Source organism: Serinus canaria, chromosome 1, assembly GCF_022539315.1.
Source record: "Serinus canaria isolate serCan28SL12 chromosome 1, serCan2020, whole genome shotgun sequence".
Classification (NCBI taxonomy): domain Eukaryota; kingdom Metazoa; phylum Chordata; class Aves; order Passeriformes; family Fringillidae; genus Serinus; species Serinus canaria.
This window is the reverse complement of record NC_066313.1, coordinates 47,431,072-47,454,440: the sequence shown is the minus strand read 5'-3', so window position 1 is coordinate 47,454,440 and position 23,369 is coordinate 47,431,072. Positions and strand designations below refer to the sequence as shown.

The 23,369-nt window shown below is 37.2% G+C and overlaps 1 protein-coding gene across 1 annotated transcript in view; it reads right to left on the bottom strand.

The window, feature by feature from the left end:
• The window catches only part of BRCA2 (BRCA2 DNA repair associated), a 35,246-nt gene extending 12,213 nt beyond the window's left edge, over positions 1-23,033 (bottom strand). Inside the window, 19 exon segments of the mRNA XM_050978457.1 lie at positions 251-602; positions 913-1,083; positions 1,428-1,615; positions 2,180-2,370; positions 3,362-3,777; positions 4,131-4,200; positions 4,838-4,930; positions 5,662-5,973; positions 5,976-10,442; positions 11,304-12,473; positions 15,199-15,313; positions 16,249-16,304; positions 17,870-17,981; positions 18,080-18,120; positions 18,226-18,278; positions 19,056-19,161; positions 21,066-21,314; positions 21,933-22,036; positions 22,909-23,033. Coding sequence (XP_050834414.1) covers positions 251-602; positions 913-1,083; positions 1,428-1,615; positions 2,180-2,370; positions 3,362-3,777; positions 4,131-4,200; positions 4,838-4,930; positions 5,662-5,973; positions 5,976-10,442; positions 11,304-12,473; positions 15,199-15,313; positions 16,249-16,304; positions 17,870-17,981; positions 18,080-18,120; positions 18,226-18,278; positions 19,056-19,161; positions 21,066-21,314; positions 21,933-22,011 — 8,241 coding nt within the window. The 5' untranslated portion in view covers positions 22,012-22,036; positions 22,909-23,033.
• Positions 23,034-23,369: the final 336 nt, after the last annotated feature.

The following is a 23,369-nucleotide window of genomic DNA, read 5'->3' as shown; positions in this document are numbered from 1 at the left end:
AAGTAAGGAGCTGGAACTGCTAAAACATAGCAAAACCTGGCAGAATTTTATACTACAAACTTCTCTTCTAACTGTATTGAATAACACCCTTGAATCATGTCTTACAAATCTGGTTACTAAATTCCAGCAAAGCTCCATCTATTTGTAAAGCCCCAATAACTTTTTCTGTTTACAAAATATGGCTCAACTAAGTAGTATTTATCACATCTCTCAGCCACATCCAATCAAGCTGAACTAATATTTTATTTACCTTTAACATAAGGGAATCTGGGGCTTCCAGTGGTGTACATCCATTTTGAGGACCAACAAGTTCTGCTCCATGCACTATGATCTTCTGACCAACAGTCAGCCTTCTTCTATCTAAGAAAGCTTTGAGAGGTGGATCCAGAAGAGCTCTGATCCCATACCAGCCATCAGTAACTTCAATTAAAGCTGCTGCTTTTTTATTTTCCATGTTCTTATTGCTACTGCTAGGAGATACAACTGTGTTCAGTGATATGATTTTGGAAATGCACAGTACAAGTGTTTTACCTGCTGCATCATCTCTTTCCATTATTTTTTTGATTGCTGATCGTTTACTTTTATCAACTTCCAAATCATACCTACAAAAAAGAATTTGTGCTTAGTTACAGCAAACAAAATCCATCACATTGTTTTTCTTTAAACACAATTGTAGGAAACTGTTGCTTATTCATCTACATGATTAAGCACCACTGTAGCAAAGCAAATGTTTTCTACATTTTTGCAGGTAACACACACTGTGTTTTTAATACTGCTTTGTGTAAGTTTAACAATACAAGCATTCTGCTAAGTAGTGAATGCAAGGTAGATGTGCTTATTTTGTAATACTGACGAACCAGAAAGCACACAGTAACACAAATTACAACAATATTCATATCGCTATACACATACCTATATTTCAACTGCAACAGGACCATTTCTGGTGTCAAACATCTGTTAGCAAATTCATGTGGGAAAGACACTTCCATGGCTGCCAATTTCCATACAATCCATCTGTAGTGATTGTAAACCCAGGCCTCTGTGATTAGGTTGGGATCCACACCAGGAGTGTCACAGAGTGCTCTGCAGATAAATTGTTAATAAATTAACCTGAAATCCACTGCAAATTTTGACTTCCCTATTACTTGGACTATTTACACCTTTGAAGAATTTCTAGAAATATTCCAAATTGAATTTGCTTTCTTTAATGGTCAATGAGGATCAATCACTAGCAAGATTAATCTACATAGCAAATTTACAATCCTATAATACCTTTATTTATAGCAACAGAGGTGTACTAAAAATGCATAGTAAAAAACCAGTAATCAGAGGCTTTAAAATACCACTGTGTTGGATTTATTCTAGGAGACAAGAGAACTGCTATCTAATAAATAGCATAGCTATCCCAAGTTCATAAGCAACAATACCTGTAAAACTCCTTTTTCCCAGCTTTTCCCTCATCTGTAGGTATTAGCCATCCTCCATCAGCAAGCTGCATTCCATTTCCAGCTAACAAATACTCCTTACTGAAAAAGTCTTCGATGAGAAACTGGAAAGATTCTGCATTTGTGCTGTTAACTTGTACGCACTGCTTTGAAACACCATATGTGTACAGCTGAAAAAAAATCAGATGGAAAAGACAAAATAATGACAATACAGTAAGAATTCAACAGAGAGTTTAAATAACCAGTCTCATACTTTCAGATTAAATATTTCTTTAAGGTTGACACAGATTTTGTCTGACCTTGCCATATGTAAACCATGGAGAATGGAGGATTCCCAACAACTGTTTTAGCAGAACAGCATCACAATGACTTTGAAAGTGTTTAAAAAATTCAATAGGTTTTGTACTTTCACAGTACCAAAAGCAAGAGCATTTTCATATAGATTTACCTAAGCTTAAATTTTAACTGTTCTTTTAAACCATCTCTTCAGATGCATTTTAATTGGTGGATTTTTTCCTGTTTGATTATAACACCGGAGATTTATGACCTTTATTATTTGGAATAGTCTTAAAAACTGGATCTTTGATACTTAAGTACTGTAGCAACTGGTGTAACAGCTACTGTAAATACTTACCTAAAAACTGAAGAATGTATCTATTCAAAAACTACTGAGTTTTTATTTGCTAGTCTTGAAAAACAGATGTGAGACAGAACATAAAAAGATATCAATATACCTCTTCTGTAGAATAAAAGCTAGGAGATTTCTCTTCCACTGCAGTTTTCAGAGGGATTCTACTGCTTGCAGATGTTTTAATGATATAAAGAGTGCCTGGCTGTGAATGAATATTTTGCCTACATTTCTTTTTAATTCTCATTTCCTGCAGATCTCTGGCACAGCGGAGATTTGTCACCATCCTGGCCATAGCTGCAAATTAAAAAAAAACCCAAAACATCAAAACCTTTTAAAAGCATTATCAAATAAAGATATACAGTCACACTCTAGCAGATTCAGAGCAGCATTTTTTCTATGCCACTCTGCAAATTTTTAGAAACTGCAAGTCTAAATATTAAAAGTTTAATGCATTTAGAAGGCAGTGATTACAGAAGGCATTTGAATATTTATATAAAACAAATTACATACCCATATTAATTTTATATAAGTCCCTGAACTAAACTTCCACCCACATACTTTTCTCGTATGAAGACTGAACTTAATCTTCATAGAAAACTCCAACTGGAAAGAAATTAGCTGATGACTACAGAATCCATAATCCTGAAATTTGGCTTGTCACTGCAGGATCTGATTCTGCATGTTCATACACCTGTTCAAATACACCCAAATCCTTCTGAAAAAAATCCAGATTATTTGACTGCAAATTATAGAAGTAACCAGAAGAACTAGAGCATTCAAGAGAGCTTAGAAGGCATAAGCCCACATTCTTAAGTAGAACAGTTGAGAATTCAAAGTCTGCCTCTTTGAAAATGACACAATCAATCATTTATATGGCTAAGTCTACATTTTAATTAGAGGACAGAAGGAAAAAAAGCTTCTGTTAAAGTGAGTGAAGTATAGCAAGGCTAATCTAACGTTCCTAGATTATTTTATCTATGAGGTATATAAAAAAAAGCTAATATCAAATGAAACATGAGCTATCTTGTTTCTAAGCACTGAGCGAAATATTTTCCTTCTTCTCAATTAACTTTGGAGATAAACAGGATGTGCTCTTTTAGGAGTGCAATATAAAATATTAGGAAAGTAGCAAATTCCTAATTTTCCTGGCAAAATAAAAAAAGTCTTAAAAAGAAGCATCTTTTTATTATTAAAAAAAGGTCTGCAAATTATGCAAAAACCCCTTAAAGAATCAACTCCGACAGTTAGTATTCACAATAGTTAAGTGAGTAAAATCTGAAAATACCTAAATTGCCATTTTCTAGGTCAGTGTCTGCTGCATGCTGGATACAAGGCTGTTGATCTTGAGGGTCAGCAGTATTTTCAGCTCTGATCTGATTTAGTTCCATCTCTTTGGTCATACTTTTGCTGATGGGTGAGTCACATCTGCTGCTGCTGCCTTGTTCGCATGTAGAAAATGTCAGCTTGGTTTTGAAGGGTGGAATAAAAGTTTTAGCAGCTTTGCCAGATTTGTACAAACTTCTCGTTTCCTCGCTGTCTTTTGCCGAGGCCTTACAGGGAGTGGAAACCCCTACAGCACTGTCTGAAGAGTGCCTGAGAGCACAGTGCTGAAAAATGGCAGGTTTAGACTGGAATCCCCTGAAGTCTTGATCTGGCAGGGTAAGGGTAGGATTCTTGATTTCGTGTCGTTCTTTAGCTGACCTGCAGAAATACAAACATTTAAGCATACAAATTTCATCTTCTTGACAAAAATCTTTGTCAGAAGTTTTGTATTCTTAATTTAGTAATACAAATTTCAATTCAGTATCAATAAAAAGACAAAACATCAGTCTTCGATGTTTTAAAAACAGAATACTTCTACCTATTGAGAAAAGACACAGTGTAATATAGGGTATAGTTTGTTTAGTATCTCACTGGTCTACTGCAGCAGCATATGTTATATGGTAACTTAATATTTATTTTGTCAGAAAATTATTAGCCTTTTATAAAGTAGGGTAGTAAATTATTACTGTATATTTTAGACAGCTACAAAGCAGAACTCTAAAATTTCTCACCCAAAAGGCTGACAAGTTACAGGTTTTAAAGGCACATGGTACATAAATTTTCTTCTGTCTTTGAAAATGCCTGTAATATAAGTAGAAAAAATAAATGTTTGAAATGGCACATTATATAGATAGAAATTTACAGCCACATGCTTTATCTATATTAATGAAAATTAACAGAAATAATTAATTAATAGAAAAGTCTTTAGAATGGATTTAAATAGCTTTACTCTTTCCTGCCCCCAAAAATGTTTTTTTTAAACATCGTCCCAGAGAAATCTAAGTTGTAAACCCACTTGTGCTATGCCCTTAGGCTGCAAAAAGGAAGTTTCCTATGAAGTAATTATATAGTAAGTATATTACCAGTAAGTATCTACACAAGATTAATCAATAAAATGCATGCTTCCTATTGAGACTAGAATTTGTGAGATTTAGGATTGTGAGAGAGCAGGTAAATTCCTCCTGAACTGGAAATTAAACCAGAGTTCTTGCAGAAGGAATATATTTATAGAGTCTATGCAATAAGGCAAATAATGAATCCCATAATTTCAAGTTTGCAGAGACATTATCACAGCAGCTTTCCTGAATTTCTATGACTACACTGATAAATGCAGTAGTTAAGCAAACTTATTATATGTCAGGTTATTGGAAATTGAAGAATTCTCAGGTTAACAACTGACACTGGATTACTGCTTAGAACATAATATGACTAAAATTACCATCAGGGGTGCTTTTTGAAGCTTTCAAAGACCTGGGGGAATTCTTTGTTCTGTTAAATTCAAGCAGAAGCTGCCTCTTAATTGGAGGTTCACCTAGAATAAAACCATAGAGTTTTAAAAGTGATGTTCCTTTCAAGTTCAGTTTCTTATCAATCGTGACAACGTAACTGCAATTTCTAAATAAAACACTGAAGTCAGAGCAAGCAGAATAAGCAAGTTTTCAGGTCAGTTTTCAGGTTTTCATCTCCCCTTTCACAAGGAGTTTTCAGCTAGCCCAGCTCCCTGAACTGGTCTGGGTGTCTGAGCAAACATCAAGTACCAACACTTCAGCCCTAGACAGATCACTTTCAGAAGGCAAGAAACTGCTCTTAGACAAGCAATTATTTTTCACATCAGACTAGCAATCTTGATACAAGCAAAACATTGCCCTCACCTACAATGCACAAAAAAGTGGAAATGAAAATACTGCTACTCATTTTTCAATGAAAAACCACTAGATTTGTACAGAGGGGAAAAAGAGAAGAAAGTGCTCAGAGAGAAAAGGAGCAGCAGTTTTCTTCTGTAAGTTTATGGTAAAACAGCAAACCTGTACAACTTCAAAATAACTAATCACAAATTTAGTTTCTACTGTGCATATTTAAGTCTGGAAAGAGTGGATGAACCACCCTGCAGCAAGAAGAGTTTTTGTCACTGACCCCTAGAGAGAGAACTTGAGTGTTTCTGTGAGCTAAAAATCAACATGACATGCAAAAGACACCCCAAAACCTAAACCAATCCACTATATAGAAATATGGAGTTGAACATATGTAAGATAAAACACCTACCAAGTGAGTTATTTTCTTCAAAGTGCCTCTTCCCAAAGGTCTTATTTTGGAAGTTTTTATCTGGTCTGCCACTGAAGGTCTGCATAGCGTTAATTTGTATTCCAGAACTGGAAAAACTGTCTTCCATAAAAGCTCTTGCACTTTCTACAGCCTCTACTTCCAAGTAATTTTTTGGACTTTGGAGAAGATTAGTATTAATTTCTGCTTTAGCAGTAGCACTGCATGAAATTGCTTCAGACTCTGAAGGCCGCAGATTCAGCTGGCCTTTTCCAAAAGACTCAGTTTTCTCTTGCTGAAAGTTATTTTTAATGATGTTAACTGCTTGTTTTTCTGATTGTATGGTGTGTGCTCAGGCATTCTGACATGGTGAGTGCTTGGAAAATACTTTATTTCCTGAGGGCAGATGTTTTTAAAGTCAGAGTCTTGATTGCAGCTTTTTTCAGTTTGGAATTCTGAGATCACCTTATCTGTTAAAGATTTTACACGTTGACCACTGTCTTTAATTGAAGAAAGTTGATCTGTAGTAGAAAGCCCACTACTCAAAAAGTAATCAGATTCTTCTAAAATTGCCTTTGCTTTTTGATAGGCATCTTTTGAAACTTTTACCTGCTTTCCACTAGCAGTGCTGAAGCCAAAAGCAGAATCTGAAATCAATTCAGGGCTGGTATTTTCTTCCCCTTTTGATGACACTACCTGCATTTTCCTAGGAAGTACTTCGGGGTGTATTTTAGACTTTTCAACATCTTCCTCAACTAAAAATGCTTCTTGTACATGTGGTGAATGATTAACTTCCATTTCAGAAAAGAGCTGTCTAGCTTTCCTGAGTGACTCTTCTGAAAGCTGTACAGGCTTTCCACTTGCTGTACTAAAAAATCCAAAATTGCTTGTAGAAGCATCTGATGGCTTTACCTGCTTATCTGGAACAAAATGCCCTAAAAGTTTAATATTTTGCTCAAAGGATTGCTTCTGAGAATTTGAAGCAGACTTTGCATCTGCAGATGTGTTTCTTTCTTGGTGACTGTCTTCATCAGTACTTGCATTTACTTCAATAAATTGGGATGTGGCTGAATTAGCCACTTCACTTGTAGAAGCATTAAAAAATTTAGCAGAATTAGGACATTCAGTGTGAAGGACTACAGATGAATTTCTAGCAATTTCTGTTTGATTTCCTCTTGAGTTAGGCTCAATTTCATGTTTTACAGCCTCACTGCAGCCTTGAAACATTTGTCTGACACTTGCTAATGCACTTTCTGAAACAGACACAGCTTTCCCTTTTGCTGTGCTAAACACAGTTTGTTTCAGGTCACCCCTTTGCTTTTCAGCCTTAAGTGTTGTTTCTTTTAACCTGTTAAAATTAGTTTCCTGTTCAAGAAGACTGACTAGTGACTGGTTATGGCAAGCACTGGCTATGGTGTCTGTGAAGCAATTTTTATCAGCAGCAGGTGATAAGTTTAAATGTTCTAAGTCGAATTCCTTACTGTCACCATTCATGTAAGAGCAGCTACTTTTTGCATCGAAAAGGAGTGATTGATCAGCTTTATTGTTGCTCTTCTCAACAAATAAAGTATTTTTTGTATCTCTAGGCACAGAGTTGTCTTCAAGGTCATGTGGTACCTTTATTAAATGCAGAGATGCAGCAGAGTGCACAGGAGAATCATCTACATTTCCTGAATCATCCCTCTTTCTTGGTGAGCAGTCCAACTTTTTCTCTGCAAGGAATTTTCCATCTTCAGACAAATGAGTTCTACTTACAGCACCACTCTCCTGTCCTTTAAGGGATTCCAATTCTGACTTTCCAGGTCTGACATCAGCTTTCTTATGCACATGTGAAGTCACCAAACTCCCTTCAGAAGCTTCACCTAGATCAACAAATGTATCTACTTTAGCAGGATCAAGAACGGCAGCACGTTGAATAGGACTGCTCTCTACTGCCTGATTAAACTGATCTCCAAGCTCTTCAGCAACAAGCTTTTCATTAAAATTGAGTTTTTCTGAGTCACACTGAGCAATGTTTTCAATACATAAATCGCAGTCTTTAACACAGTTCTTGCCACATTTCCTTTTCTTGATGTGATTCTCAAAATTGTCATTATATTCCTTTCCTACATCAACATCTGCAAAAAACTGTTCCGCTTTAGCCAAAAATCCATCAGCAATTGCTATTTTCTTGCCACTAGCAGTTTGAAAACCAGTCAGATAACTCCCTTCCACTTCATTTTTCCCCATGTTTACCTCTTGTTCAAGAGGTATTCGATAATGATGGTAAGAACCTATTTTTATTCTGCTTTCATTCACTAGCAGGTCCTTATCATGAGTGGTGTCTTCTGCCATATTTTTACAATTTGTTTTTTCTTTATCAGAGTTCTCCAAAACACATACATCTCCTTCACCACATGGTACACTGAACAAGGGCAGAGAATGATCCAAAGTTGCATCAGGAATGGATATAACAGCACCAGGAGTCTGAAGTTTTGGTGGCAAACATTCATCTTCCTTTCTGTCTTCTCCTTTTTGCTCAGGAGACTGGTTTTCCATTTCATATGACATATTTAAACTGGGTTCTTCTGCAATCGTAACAGCATCTTCCAGACATGTTACATCTAATGAGTGGTCTTGCAAATTGCCTTCATCGTCTCCTCGATTTAAAATCTGTTTGGTAGTTTCATAATTCTGCTTATGATTTTTAGTGGATAATAGGCTGTTGATATTGTTAATACTACTGAAGCTAACGTTTTCAGTATTATTTGCCGATATTTTTGCCTTGTTTTCCATATTTTCCTTGAATGCTGTACTAGTATTTTCCTCATTTTTATTATGTGCCTGGTAGGAAACAGAACCTGTGTCGGAAACAGCATTAATACTTTTGAAATCTGAAACACAAACAGTTTTTTCTTTGCTTTCTTTTGTCAGGTATCTGGAAAAACCACCATTAGAAGACAAAGATCCTTTTGAATTGTGACATCTAGTACCAGTTTCAGAAGATTTGAACAAATAGTTATCATCATCCAAGTCTCTGAAGAGCTCTGCAGACCTACTCAAAGCTGCTTTTGAAATATTTATTTTTTTACCTCCAGCTGAAGTAAAGCCTATGAAATTAGAGAAGCTGTCCTGCTTAGCTATGGGAGAGCTCTCATCAGATCTTTTAATTTCATTTATGCCGAAGTTAGTAAAAGTAACCTTTTTATCATTTTCGTGGAAAAACACTGCATTTTCATTTTTCACCAATTCAGTGTCTTCATTTGTGTCTTCCTCCTGAGTACAGTACTTGTCATTTTTTACTTGATTTTCTGATTTAAAGGTGCTACAAACCCCCACATCTTTCCTTGTTTCAGAAATACTTTCTACATTCTTTGTTCCATTTGTTTCTACAGCTCCTAATTGTTGCAAGCCATGACTTTGTATTGTGTTACTTTGCTTTCTAAACTGTGTAAATTCAAACTGACTACCTGTTTCTTCCAAGATACTGGAAAGTTCAGCAATTTCAGCTTCTTGGCTTGCTGTCAAGGTTTGATTCGTGTCTTGCAAGGCTTGTGGAGTTCTAGGAAAGCTTTTATACAAGCAAACTTTATGCGGAGTAAACTGTGTATGCCTTGGCTCAAGAAAACTTGCCTGTGAATCTGAAGAATCAGATAAATTACTGCCCAGGTTGCTTTTTGAATATGAGAATAACATAGTTTCCTTTTTAACTTGATGTGAAATGTTTCTGACTCTTTCCATGGAAGAAGCCTCAAAGCATTCATTTTCAATATCCTTGAACAGCATTCTGCCTTTTGCTATACTGGCTTCAGAGAATTTAATCTGCTTATTAGAAGCAGTCTGAAAGCCACTGAAGCCCAGATTCAAACTGCATGCATTAAGAGTCTCTGATGATTCCCCTTTACAGTTTAGGTTCTTGTCTGGCATTTTGCTGGAATACATAGGTGCTTCTTTTTTATCTTCTGCAGAAATGGCTTCATTTAAAGAATTATTATCTACACAATCCAATAATTCTTTAGAAATGTCTACAGCTACATTACTGAATGCAGCTGCTAGAGGGCTTTTGCTGTTTTCAGCTGGCTTTGGGTCTTCAGTATTGGCTACATCCTCTGAAAAGGCAGCTGCATCTGTTTTCTCCTCTTGTTTTAATACAGTACTGTCATTTTCTGAGCAGTTTATTTCCAAGGGTCTGTGTACTTCTCTACAGTCAATTCCTGACCTCTGGTCTAGAGAATGCTTTTTGCTGGGTGATAACTTATTGCAACAGTCACTACTGAGTCCAGTTATGCCACAGCTGATCTGACACAAGATATTATGGGAACTGCTATCTGTCATAGATGTAGAGTCACTGTGAATATCAGCCAAGAGTTCCTTGTCCCTAGGAGAAGACCCAAGCTCTTTCAGGCTCTGAGGTACAGCAGCTGTATCGTTCACCTTAGCACTCATGTCCTTATCTTCTTCACCTTTCCCTAAAGCACAGCTTTTAGGGAAAAATCTGGAATGCTTTCTTGCCATTAGGCATGCTGAAGTCAGAACTTTCCGTTTTATATTTGAAATAATCTCATTATTTGAAGAATTTTTTCTGTCTTCTTCCAGTGAATTAGATCCTTCTAAGCATTTTATTGATGCAGCAACTTGATCCTCTTTTGCATTTTCCTCCAAGTGTCTCAGGTCTTGTTGTTTCAGCCTATCACTGAAGGAATTATCGGATGAGTTGTCCATTATATCCATTTTTAAAGAAGTGCTGAAGTGTTTTGTCCTCGTATTTGATTGCAAATGCTTTCTCTCAGCAGGAAGAAAGTGGTCTACAAGACAAGACATTACAGAGAAAAATTTGAATAAATTTATTCAAACAAACATAGATTCAGATTTTCATTAAATTTTGGCTGATTAGATAATTTCTACACAAGCTTAACAGCAGAAGCCAAAGTATCACTTTTGTTTTCAAATGCAAACGCCTTGACAAGGTTGGAGGTCTGTTTAACCTAGTTATATTCTATCAGCCAGAAACAAGAGATTTGGCTGCAGTTAATGCTACCAGGTAAAAAACAATAAATAAATTTTTAGCTGTAATGAAATTTCAAAAGATGGGCTTTAACTCCTTGTGTCTCACATAAGGATTTGTTTCAAATTTAAATCACTTCAACTCCAAATACAAAGTAATTCTTCTAGCAAGAACAACAGCTTCTTAAAATAGAAGCATGTGCTTGCTTTCATTATATTGTTTTTGAAAACATTTTGTGCTTTTGGAAGAAGCAGATGTACAGTCTTAAAGCATCTAATTCTAGAAAAATAACTTTAACATTCTTTATGATCGCTCAGAAGATACCAACTCAGACAAAATGGCCCTTGACACTATGGATGTAAAAGCAGCATTGACAAAGATAACTAAGCTTTTTATTTTTTTTTTTTTTCCAATTACAATAATGGCTCAGGGTGGAAGTTTCCAGCAATTAACCTGTCAAGAAAAAAGTTATCACAAAATTACTTGAAAATTATGCTATCCCTATCACTGTATAACAGACCAATCCCATATGTTGATTCCCAGCTGCCCACCTACTTTTCCACAAACACAAGATTTTACATTATTTTATCTGAAACATTTACATGAAAGGCTCATATTAATAATGAATCCTCCACAAATGATGACAAGCTTACTAATATACCTTGTTCAACATCACTGGCCACCAGACAACCTCTACATTCATATGAATCAGATTCCAAATGTGGCAATGCAGTATGAATACGTAATTCAGAGGTTACTTCTTTTTGTATTTTTTCTTCTTGATACAGTAAAATATTATTTAGTCTATAAATAAATTTCTTGGATCTCTTTCTCAGACTGGATAACATCTTCAGGTTTTTAAAACCAGACTTTGTAAGAGTATTTTCACTATTTATTAAATGTAGGTCATCACAGTTATCTGGAGATTTGGCACTACACACAAGTGGGTGAGACAGAACATCAGTTACGACAGATTTAGGAGTTGCTTTTGAATGCGTGGAAGACTTGTTACTGTGGACTACAGAACACTCTGTGACATTTGCATGTTCAATTAAAAAAGAATTACAGTTTAAGAAGCTCATTTTGGAAACCTCAGCTGCACATCCTTTTACTAACTCTGGATCTTGAACACTCAATGACACAGATTTTACTGGAGTTATTTCCGATGTTGGGTTGTTTTCAGTGTTTTTCATTTCACAGCATTTTTCTGACAAATCCACACTCAACAGCTTTTGTGCTTTTATCAAGCCTGAAGAATTCAGTAAAGATGTTTCCACAGCATCATCCTTGGCCATTAGTGATGACTTTTCTTCCCTACGTAAGTCGGAGGGTGGAGAACTACATACAGACATCTCCAGGTGAGTTTCGTCAAGACCAGATAAGTTCAGTTGAGACCACTGGCTTGATGGAGAGTGCACACCTTCTTTCACAGGCTGCTCATTCTCAAAGAACTTGTGTGTTCTACAATCATGCACATCTCCTGCCTTCCTAAGAGACTCCAATTCTTTCTCTTGTCCTATTAAACTGTCATCTTTACCATCTGTATCTTCACTGGTGTTTTGGAGTAAAGAACCATTCACTCCACTACAGTGGCTGTTCTCAGTCCAGCTATTTGTTTTGACTTCCTGTGAAATGCCATTCTTTCTTCCATTAGGCTGCTGAGAGGGAACATCCCCCTTTTGTTGTTTTTTATCTGGATTTATCTCATATTTCTCTACTGCATCCAGAGCATGTGGCATCAGCAGAAGAGTTCCACTGGATTCAGCTGGCATCCTGAGTGTGTCCTCAAGGCTATCCATCTCACCCAGTAAGCCATCTAACACCTCTGATTCTAGAGTTTAGAGAAGATGGAGAGAGTAAAAGAAATAAGAAAATAAGCTTTAGGAAATAACTTGGGAACAGTATTGTTAAATAGAGCTTTCAATTTTATAGTCATTACCTGTACTCAGGAGTGAGTTGGTAAAGAAAAATGTAAGAAGCTGTTAGAGGAAACAGGAGGCAAAGGAAATACATGTAAATGCCCTGGCACTCCTCTGTAGTGGCTAAAGCTGCCAAGATGAAACCTGGCTGTCTCAAATGAGTATTTTTTTCCCCCTACAGACAGAGAGCGTGTAGGAAATTTGACAAGATAAATATATTGGGTTTTTTCTTCCAAAATTTATACCTGATGAGAGGTACCAGACAGGTTAAGAAGCTGCCAATTTTTAACTGTAACTGGCAGCTAAAGAAACTGTTATATGAAGATTAATTATTAAATTGTCTTCTACTGTGATATAAAATAGTACAGTACCTAGAAAGATTTAGAAATATTCTCAGGCTTGTAATTGATTAGGAAGCTTTTAAGTAGTTCCATGATTGACATAAATATTAGAAAAATGATGAGATTTTTTTGTTTCTGTTTAGAAACCACATGCAGTGGGGGAAAAATAACCCAAACTCTACTATGCAGAGTATATATATGCCAAATAAAAATATTACCTTCTCAAATGTATGAAATGAGACCCACTTATCAGAGCAGTCTTCATTCAAAACCAGGTTTCATTTACAGACTGCTTTTTTAGGCTTTTTCATATCACAGAAATCATAATACAGTACCTAGAAAACAGTCCTCTGATTTCCTTAGGCCCATAACCAATAGCTTAACTTTTTCCATTAGCTTTTTTTAGGTATAATTTTAACTTAAGACTCTATAACTTTCCCTAGTAGAACTTTTAAATAGCGTAATATCCAAAAGATTTTCCATTTCAAAGTCCATAAGAGATTTCCCAGTACTTGTTCACACACAACCGATTATTTGCAATACATCCACTATAGGTTCCTGCTGATGTTGTAGGCATAGAAAGTTCCTCATTCTCTTTGCTTTCTTTTTTTCTTGCCTGAGTGGTAAATGAGATCTCAAAAACGAGGAAACTAACTCTATAGATTGAGCAGATAGGTAGGTAATTTTCCTTCACCAAAGTATGTTCCTCTGAAGCAACTTCTGTGTCCATATCCTTTAACACTGTGGTAACTTGTCACTACAGCTTTCTACATAGACACAGCTTATTTGTTTTTCCTTAAACAAGAGACATTACTTTTTAGGATTGAAGAAAACAAGGACTAACTGAAAGACTGTACAGATACCGTCTGTACACTGAATAATCTCATGCCAGGGAAAAACAAAAATCAGGGAAATTAATTCTGACTTCTAAACTTACTGGAGGGTGATATTATCTGATGATTTGATATATTATGATCTTATTTTCTTTAACTGATACAAAATGTATACTTAATAAAACTTATTGTACTTTATGAAACTATTCCAGAGAAAACCAACATCTAAAAGCTACAAATTTGGACCTGTCCTTTTGATACATGGCATCTTCAAATGCCAAATTATCAAAAAGGGAAGACATAGGAAAAGGGAAACACTTGCAAGTTATTTTCAACTCTTAAAACAAATGGTCTTCTTATCCCACTTATTTTTCTAAGACATTAACTGATCTTGTCTACTGTAGTATGCTATGTAATAGGACCTACTGGAACACAGACCAAGACCAATTAATTTGAGCTTAATTTCTAAAAGTATTTTGCTAATTACAGATTATTTGAATACATTTACTACCAAACACATTCTTTTCAGCACATTTGAACCTACAGTATAAAAACAGCAGGCCTATATCAATCTGTAAGCAACAATGCTTCCTGATGCTAGCATTCTTAGCTCTCCTTATCAAATTCTAAACTGATTCTTTTAAAATTCTTACATGTACCGCCAAACCTTATTTTTAGAGCAGGTCATTCAATTCAGATAAGGAGACAGTATATCCTAAGGAAATGCTGTCCTGTCTAGCCAGCATGAACTCCTACAGCACCCTTTTACACCCATGCATGCTGCACAAATATCTGGTAATAATCTCCTCTTCTGACATAATTTCTCAACTAAAATCAAAAAGCCTCCCACTGAAATTTACACTTTCATTTGTTCACTAATGTGATCTAAAAACATGGAATGAAAATATTTTTTCCCTTGTCTTCTGTATTTTCTGCATTCATTTAAAGAAATTAGAAACACTTTTTTCCCAAAAGGATTTGTCAAATTTTGAACTACTTATTTTGAACAGGTCAAGTAAATGAAGAAAGGATACAGCAAGAACAAAAACCAAGCTCCCCACAGAATAGTGAATGCTGGGATGAAACTTCATGATGAAGTAAGCTTGTTCAATAACTAGAAGCAGTAGTCTTGCTCCCCCTTGAGCCTGTACCATTTTTCTGTCTAAGCTTTCCCATAGTCTCACCTCTCCAGTTGCAGTGAACACACTTCACAGTACTAATCTGGTTGTTGTCCAGTGGCACCATAACCTGACTTTCACGGCGTAACCAGGACACTGATTTAATTCACTGACTCAACATACTCTCTTTTTTTAAAGGCTAGATTAATTTTACAAAAGAGAATTAATTCAGGGACTTGCAGTACACAGCTGGCAGAACAAACCAGCCATAAGAACAGCCCAAACCACAGAATGTACTTTTATCCTCAGACTTGCTTCACTGAATACTTATTAGGTGAAGCATACCCAAATCTTTGATGTCATCTTCAGCATTTAGCTTTACAGTCTCTGGCACAGACAGCATACTTGCATCACTTATCCCAGGACATTTATCATGCTTGGAAAAACAGTTGTGTAAAATCTGTAAACCAAAGACAAAAGCTGTTATATTATGCACCAGTAAGTGTCACTTTAACTGTCAACGACAGAACTCTAAACATTTACTGCAGTACCTGACTCCATCTCTTAAAATGAAAGGTAACATTTTCACAGGTACACGTGAAAAACAAATAATCAGATAAAACAAATAATCAGATAATCCCCATTTTTGATGCAAATCAGATTCCATTTTAAAGTCGCCTTCAGGGCAGTAAATGGGTTCAGCAGTTTACTGTAATCTTCTCAAAAAGGGAACAAAGGAGATATGAGGACAGACAAAGAGACTTTGCCTATTTTCACTTGTAACAGTTTGTTAACTGTGAAATTTCAGGTCATTAAGGATCCAACTTAAATTTGTAATTGAATCCTTTTAGTGCCATTCTTGGTCTTCAGTCTCAATAATCATTCAGTTTTCATATACAGAGTGTTAAATTCCAGTTATGCAAGAACTTTCCCTACCACTATCAAAGGACTGAAATTAATACTCAATTTCAACTCTTGATTGTAGAGGTTGAGAGCAACATGTTATTCCCAAAGAATAACTTCCAAAAATCTGATGGAAGTGGGAAAAACCAGACAAATCAATCTTCAGATAAGTATCATAATTCCTAGGTTTGATTTCTCTCTGAATAATACTGAGTGCTGCAGAAGCCAAGTGATTTGGGGGATTGGGGTTGCTTTGGTTTTTTTTTAATAAGCACAGCAAAAAATATTCTTCAGAGAGGGTTATTTGTGAGAACACATTCTGCAACCATGTATTGCAAATTTAGTCTCGTGAGCAGTAACTTTTTAAAAAACAGATAGGAGAGCTTAAAATGAAAACGACAAAATTTTTTATTCTTGGCTCAAGGAATGTAAACATGTAACCAAATAGCTTAACTGAAATTGAAGAACAACACAGCTCTTAAAACCACTTACTGTATCAGACCTTCCATCCTGTCGCTTTGCTTCAGAAACAGAATCATTCTCTCTAGCTTTAGAAGGAGACAGACAAGTCAATTTATTTTCTCCTGAGTGATCTGCTGTGTTGTTTTCAAATACAGCTGTGTTTTGGGAGGATTTTCATTGGATTATTTTAAATTCAACTCAGATCTGTAAATAAACTACTAAAAACTAAAAGTTCTAATTAAAAAGTCATACTGATGAGGAGGAAGGACAGTGTATAAAGGCAGTTTTGTAACAACACAAACCACAGTTTATGGTTTCTGCTATGTTTCCAGTTACCACCTTGAAACAGCACTGTCATTCCCCTTTCAAGCAATTATTCACAGCACTACTCCCCATTTTCTTTTGTCCAAAGATGCGGATGAGATTTTCAAGCCTTTCAGGAATTTGGGTTTTTTCCCACTTCCTCCCAAAACAGCAGTCTTATCTTCACTTTTGTAACAAAAGGAGAGAGTGAACCCTATTTTTAAAATGCCTGAAGAGCGTATATTAAAATATTTCATAGACACAACATCTAGGTTCTGTGTAGCAGCTCTTTCTTTTCACAGGTGTCAGAAGGCAGAGAGTATGATATCACTATTATAAAATATTAAGCTTATCCACAACATTGGAGAATGAGAACTCAAACAACAGCTCATCTCCCAGAATATCATCATTAAGGTATGGACACTTCCCCCAGCCCTTCTTCAGCTCACACCTTTCTGGACCAAAGAACACCCAAAATAGCACAACTCAAAAGCCTTGTGAATAGTACCACCCCCTACATCCCAAAAGAAATTCCCAATCCTAGAATTCATTCTTAATATGCTTTATATACTCTATACAGTGGTAGTTTAACAACATGAAAAAGAGCAATATTAGAAGCTAAGGAAACACATCCAGGTCTTCCCATTTTCTCATGAATTTTCATCAACAAATCATACAGTCAAACTTCATTTTGCTTATCATATGCTAATGAAATCTCACTTTCACCAACACCTTAGGTTGAGGCTTGATGTTTATCATCACTGTTAGTTACCACTGAAGTAATTATCACCCACTCATTCACAGATCTGCTGACACAGCTGTTTGTGCAGCTGTGCAGTAAATGAGCTCCAGAAACTGCCCCGTCCAAACAACCCAGGAAACATGAACCCAGGAGCTCAGGTCTTAAATTGGATGAGTATGCCAGTCCATCTCACTGGATTGATTCTGATGGCAGGCACAGTGAGAGTGGTTAAAATGCTGAACACAACACTGCTGCTGGCAGGTTAACTCAGCAGGCCACCTTCTTACACTGCATAAACAAACCCATTTAACTTAGCCCAACAGCTTCTAGTTACGTGATAGGGCAAAGCAAACATATCTAATCCTCTTTCTATGCTTTGCTATGTTATTTCTATTTAATTTATATTCCCTAACCCCTCAGCCAAAGGAAGAAAACTTCTGAAAAGTTTTCTGTGTAGGGCTGCATTATCTAAAGGCACCCACTAATAATCGCTGTAGGAATTTTGTCTTTTTTCAGTTGAAAAACCAAACAGTTCATACTGAGTGAACTTCAAGTGTCAAGACTGGAAGTTTTAAACCCTTAGCAATTGCTCATTTTAAGAAATACCTATTATCACAGTTTCACCAAGAGTAGGAGGTGTGGCTAAAGAACTTGACCAGGACATGTCTGGATCCACTTCTGCTCCCAGACTTTCAGAAATACATTTTGGAGTTCTGACCTAGAAATACATTTAACAATCATATATATAATTTCTATACCAAATTCTAAATGTACAACTCAGGAAAAGGAAACAAAATGCATGAATAAAATCTGTACCTCCAAAAGTTTTGGTGTGTAAAACAAGCTTCCATATGGACCTGAAAAACATTATGTAAAAAGGACATTAAACAGTAACTAAAATATACGGATTTTTATCTAGAGATGTAAAATATTTTATAGAACCAAAAAGGGCAGATACAAACCAGGGATATTATTTCTCTGAGGTGTTCTGTAATTATTCCTTAAAATAGTTGGACTGAAAAAGAAAAATAAAGCCATAATATTAATTTCATGTCTCAATTTCTTAAAATAACTGAATATTTCAAACATTACATATATTACCATCTCCATTATCTCTTTTCTCTGCACCATGGTTACTTCCCTGACTAGATAAAATGTAGATTCCTCCTAACCATCAGTCAATATTTTAAACATTACCATAAATCTATAAACTGTAAAATATTTCTTTCAGGAAATATTATTTTCAGTGGTGATTGTCTGACAGGTAATAAATTCCAATGTAACCATGCATTTTATAATAGGCTGTATGAAACTAGGGAAATTGGCTGCAATTAAATAACTAGTTTAACTCTTCTTATAATCAACACAAGTACTTTGATAAAATTTATCTGAAATACAGACATTAAGTCTGTAAAAATCAAGGCTACTATTAAAAAAATCTCAGAAAATATAACAAATAGCTTTACTACTTGAGAAGCACATGATACATCACTACTACTCTTTCTTTGGATGTCTGGACTTGGAAAGCTGAAATAATGTTAAAAAATTTTGTATTCCAGCTGTGAAAGAGTAGAAAAATATGAAGAATGATCACCTGAAAGCAAGGACATTTTCAAATTTAGCTATTGTTTTATTTTCAACTCACTTAGCAACCTACATGTATCATAAATATATCAGACATACAAGATTATTTACTGCTCTTAACGTGCAACAGTCAAATATGGTGGGTTAAATGTTACTTTTTGCTTAAGGTCCGGCTTATTTTCTATTTGTGTTGACATATTTAGCATACCTAGCAGTGAGGCAGTTGTGGAAGGTACTAGGAGGAGAAGCAAGCATTTCATTTTCTTGGTCTATTTTTCTTCTAGTGTTACTTGGGCTTATCAAATTCTCTCTATCTACAACATAGAATATAATAATCAGCACAACTTTGCAGAACTCCAGGTAGCAGTTTCAGTTTTGAAGTTTAAAGCTGAGCTTTCACAAAAACCCAAACAAAACCAAACCAAAACAACAACAACAAAAAAACCCCGAAACAAAACAAAAAAACCACAACCCAATCCTAATTTCTATTCTAGTATTTTAAATACGTTCAAATTTTATATCCAACCAATGCTAAACAAGTTTCAAATGCACAGCCAAGAAGAACCCTCATCATGTCACTTTACTGACTTGGTATTAATCAAGTCATATATTGCATTCCATTTCAGTTTTAATGTACTGCATTGTGCCTTTCTTGTCATTGCAAGAAGTTATCAACAAGTTATTCTTAGCAAAAATACAATACGTGCAAACACAGGTTTGTACAGCTTCCCCTCAAATTTACTAAGTCATACACTTATTGATTCAATAAGCAGCAAAAAGCAAAAATTATATCCAGAACTGTTGTTGGAGTCACTGTCACTGTCAGCAACATCTCTTTATTTGCAAAGCATCTCCAGGCAAAAGACAATGTTCCCACTAAAGCCAGCAGAACCCTATGAACAGTGAGACCCTTACATGGACTATCAACTACTAACAGGAATTTCTACTCTGAAGTTTCCAAACAACCTTAGTATCAGAAATGACACTTTAGTTTGTGCATTTCTCTCTGCTTCTGAGTTCCTGAGTTCATATGTACAGCACAGGTGCATCCTGGTACCATACCAAGGTAGGAAATCCATCAGCTCCCATCCAGGCACCTGTTTTCACAAAAGCCATTTGTCTCTAACCAAGAAAACAGAATATTTCAGGCAGCCACATGTGAACTTTGCACATATGCAGACCAAAATGGACCATTTTGAAATAAACCATCATAAGGCTCCTTTCTTTGCCATTTATGAAACTGCCAAATGAAATTCCTGAAACCAAGAATTCCCTAGGGACTTTACACGGTAAAATACAAATAGCTACACATTGAGAAGAAACATGTTTTCAGCAGAAGTTGAGCAGAAACAAAGAGAGTTACAATATTCCATGGAAGTAGTGTTATAAAGTATACTTGAACAGCAGCACAGCTCTAACCCTTCACAGAATTTGCACAGGACCTAAGAACAATTCTGGTAATAAAAGGCAGTCTTGTGTTTGTCTGTAACCTGGTTAGAAAAGCTTATCAGAAGGACACAGACACAGCAGATGTACCAATCACATACTTCAGGAATGGGGTTAAACACTCTTCCAAAGAAGAGACAGAGACATTCTTACAGACAATGTTGCATACATTTTTCATAATAAAGGTTCTTCTGGCTATCCAAGGAGGATGGCTACATCAGAAAGGAGCAGAGTGACATGTACATTGGGATTTGGAAATAATGTATGAGAAGTACCTCACAAAATTACTTTTCTTTTTCCAAATGGAAAAATGTATTTTTTTTCTGTAATTTACAATCTCAGTAACCCAAAGAGATGGTGCTTCTAAAACTTTCCAAGAAAGGTTAAGGAGTGCCCTACATTGCCTCACACATTATCATGATAAGGATTCTCTCCCTTTAAAAGCTTCAAACCTTCTGCATAAAAAAATTAGACTGCTAAAAATATTCACTTTGATTTGCAGTCAGTAGGTTATACTGAGTTCATATCCCCTCCTATTAACAGTACTTAGAATGTCTGGACCACAACTGTATCATTTATACAGGGAATTTTGCTTATATGTTGCCAGTTTATCACAACCTGAATCCACTATTGAGATTAATTCTGAATTTTTATAGATGATCTTCAGAAGACTACTAAAATAAGCTTTTTAGTCCCACAGTTCCTACAGTAGCATTATCTATTACGTAATGATCATCAGCTGCAACAGAAGGTTAAAAAAAAAGTTACTCACTTGCTCCTATTTTTTTCTGATCTGGCTCTTTTTCAGGAGAAGAAGGTGGCAATATTGCATTTTGTTCTTTAAAGAGCAGTGGGGTTGATGCCAGCTGACTGTATGTGGAGGGTTTTGTCCTTGGAGTTTTAAAAGCTGTTTGATCAAGCCAGCCAGAGGGCCCATCAACCTCTCCAAAGGATTTGGGCTCATATGGGGGTGCTTCTGCGCTGAGTTCTTCAAACCAATTAAGACTGATAGGCCCTAGATCTACAAAGGAAAACATACAGAAAACCACATGAAAAGGAAAAAGGTTCCTCCATGGAGGATGCGAAAACACACCAGGCATTTAAATGCTAACAGCAAAAAACATCGCTCTTTCCACTGCCATACTCCTGGTTTGCTTGTTTCTGGATGGCTTTGGAATCTGATAACCACAAAATATACAGGGATGTCTGCCCAAATTCTCAGACCATTAACAAACTAACGGAAGGACCAGAAAAATATCCAGTGTGTTTAAAATCACAACTTTACTCTGGCTTTTAGTTTCTCTTGTTTTGCTCAGAATGGCAAGCTAAACAGGTTCCTTTTAAAATTGCCAACTACCACAGGTGTCTCTACCAAAAGATTAAGCCTGGTCTACATGTGGGTATGTATAGAGGTGAAAACTCTAAAAAAGGAAGTACAAAAAGTAACTAAGCATATAAGATGGATAAAAACTACAAATAAAAACTTGAAGAAATCTAGGTAATAGGAAATATGGGTTTGGGGCAAGAACAGCAGCTAACAACTTGCATAAAGCTTTCCTATGAAACATACAGCAAATATGTATAAAGTATTGGTGCCCAGAAAGCAATCTTAATACGAATTACTTTAGACAAGCTGTACCTGATTCACTGCAGTGTGCCTTAAATATTTCAAAGAAAGTTAGTGTTTCCACTGGTTTGCAAGCCATTTTCTTATCCATTAAATTAACAGAACAGTTGAAGAGCCTGAGAAGAAATAAAACACTTTCATACACTGCTATTTGAATATCTTAGGCTGGCTTTCCTGCATTTTGTGGTGTGCCACAGCCCAGCTTGTTTTGCTTTGACTGTGATATTCAACCACCACAATGATGAACACGGTGGGAAAACAACAGACAAGAGCAAAGGGAATTATACCAGAGATAAGGAAAACACTCAGCAAACACATGACACGATGGAATGGGCAGAACACTTCTGAGGTATTTTAAACACAAATCAAAACCCCACACTCACTACAACGTGTTAGGATGGAATATGTACTATCACATATATACTCTTACAACCATACTCGTACAACTTACATGTCAAGAATTTGAATCAAAGTTGCTTTTAAGTGGAGCAGACACTGCCGGTTTCACGGTTCTATCGAAAAAAACCCATGTAAAATAAGCCCATAGTGAGACTTCACCGTTTAACACATCTATGCCTTCCACATTATTTCCCGTTTCCCACACGCTGCCTTACCAAAACCATAGGAAAAATGGGCGCTTTAAAAGAGGGTACGGGCTGCATTAAGACAGAACACGGAGGAACTTAACATCGCCTCAGAAGTACATTTTTAAAAGTGCGACTTGACCAGTCCGCGCTGCCTTCCGTGAGGGGAAGCTCCTCCCGGGCAATGACCGCGCAGGGAGCGCGGCCTGTGCAGCCCCGCCGGGTCACCGCGGGGTCCCCGGGGACGGGCCCCAACCCCCCCTTCCCATCACCGAGTCACACCCGGTTACTGCGGACCCCCGGCGGGCTGTGAGGAGAGGGAGGGACGCCCGAGGGGCAGCAGTGACACCCTCAGGGCACAGCGCAGCTCCGGGGCAGGGCCGAGGCACACGAGGGGCCGTTACCTGCCGGCGGCGCCTCGGGCGGAGCGGCGGCCGCAGCATCGCCTCACGCAGGGGAGCGGAGCGGGCGGGGCGGGCAGGGAAGGCGACGGGGGATGAGGGGACACCGCAGACCCCCAGCCCGGCCGCCGCGTTCGAAGCTTGGCGCCAACGCAGCCCCGCGCCTGCGCAACGAGAGCATCCGCCGCTCCCGCCCTCTGCCGCGGCCACCTCCCGGCAAGGAGGCGGCGAAGCGGCCCCGCCTCGGCCGAGGCGGCCTGCCCTGCACGGGGCCCGGCATTGCGGCCGGGGACGCGTGGTGCCCGCCGTAAGGGCTGTCCCGCCGTGGCTGGCTCCGCACAGAGCAGAAAGGGTGCGTTCCCTGAGCCGGGATGGCCGCCAGCAGCTTCGCGTGTAGAGGCGAGGGGATGAGGTACCACATCCAGGGCTGACACGGCCCGCGTTGCTGGGCAACGGCAGCAAAC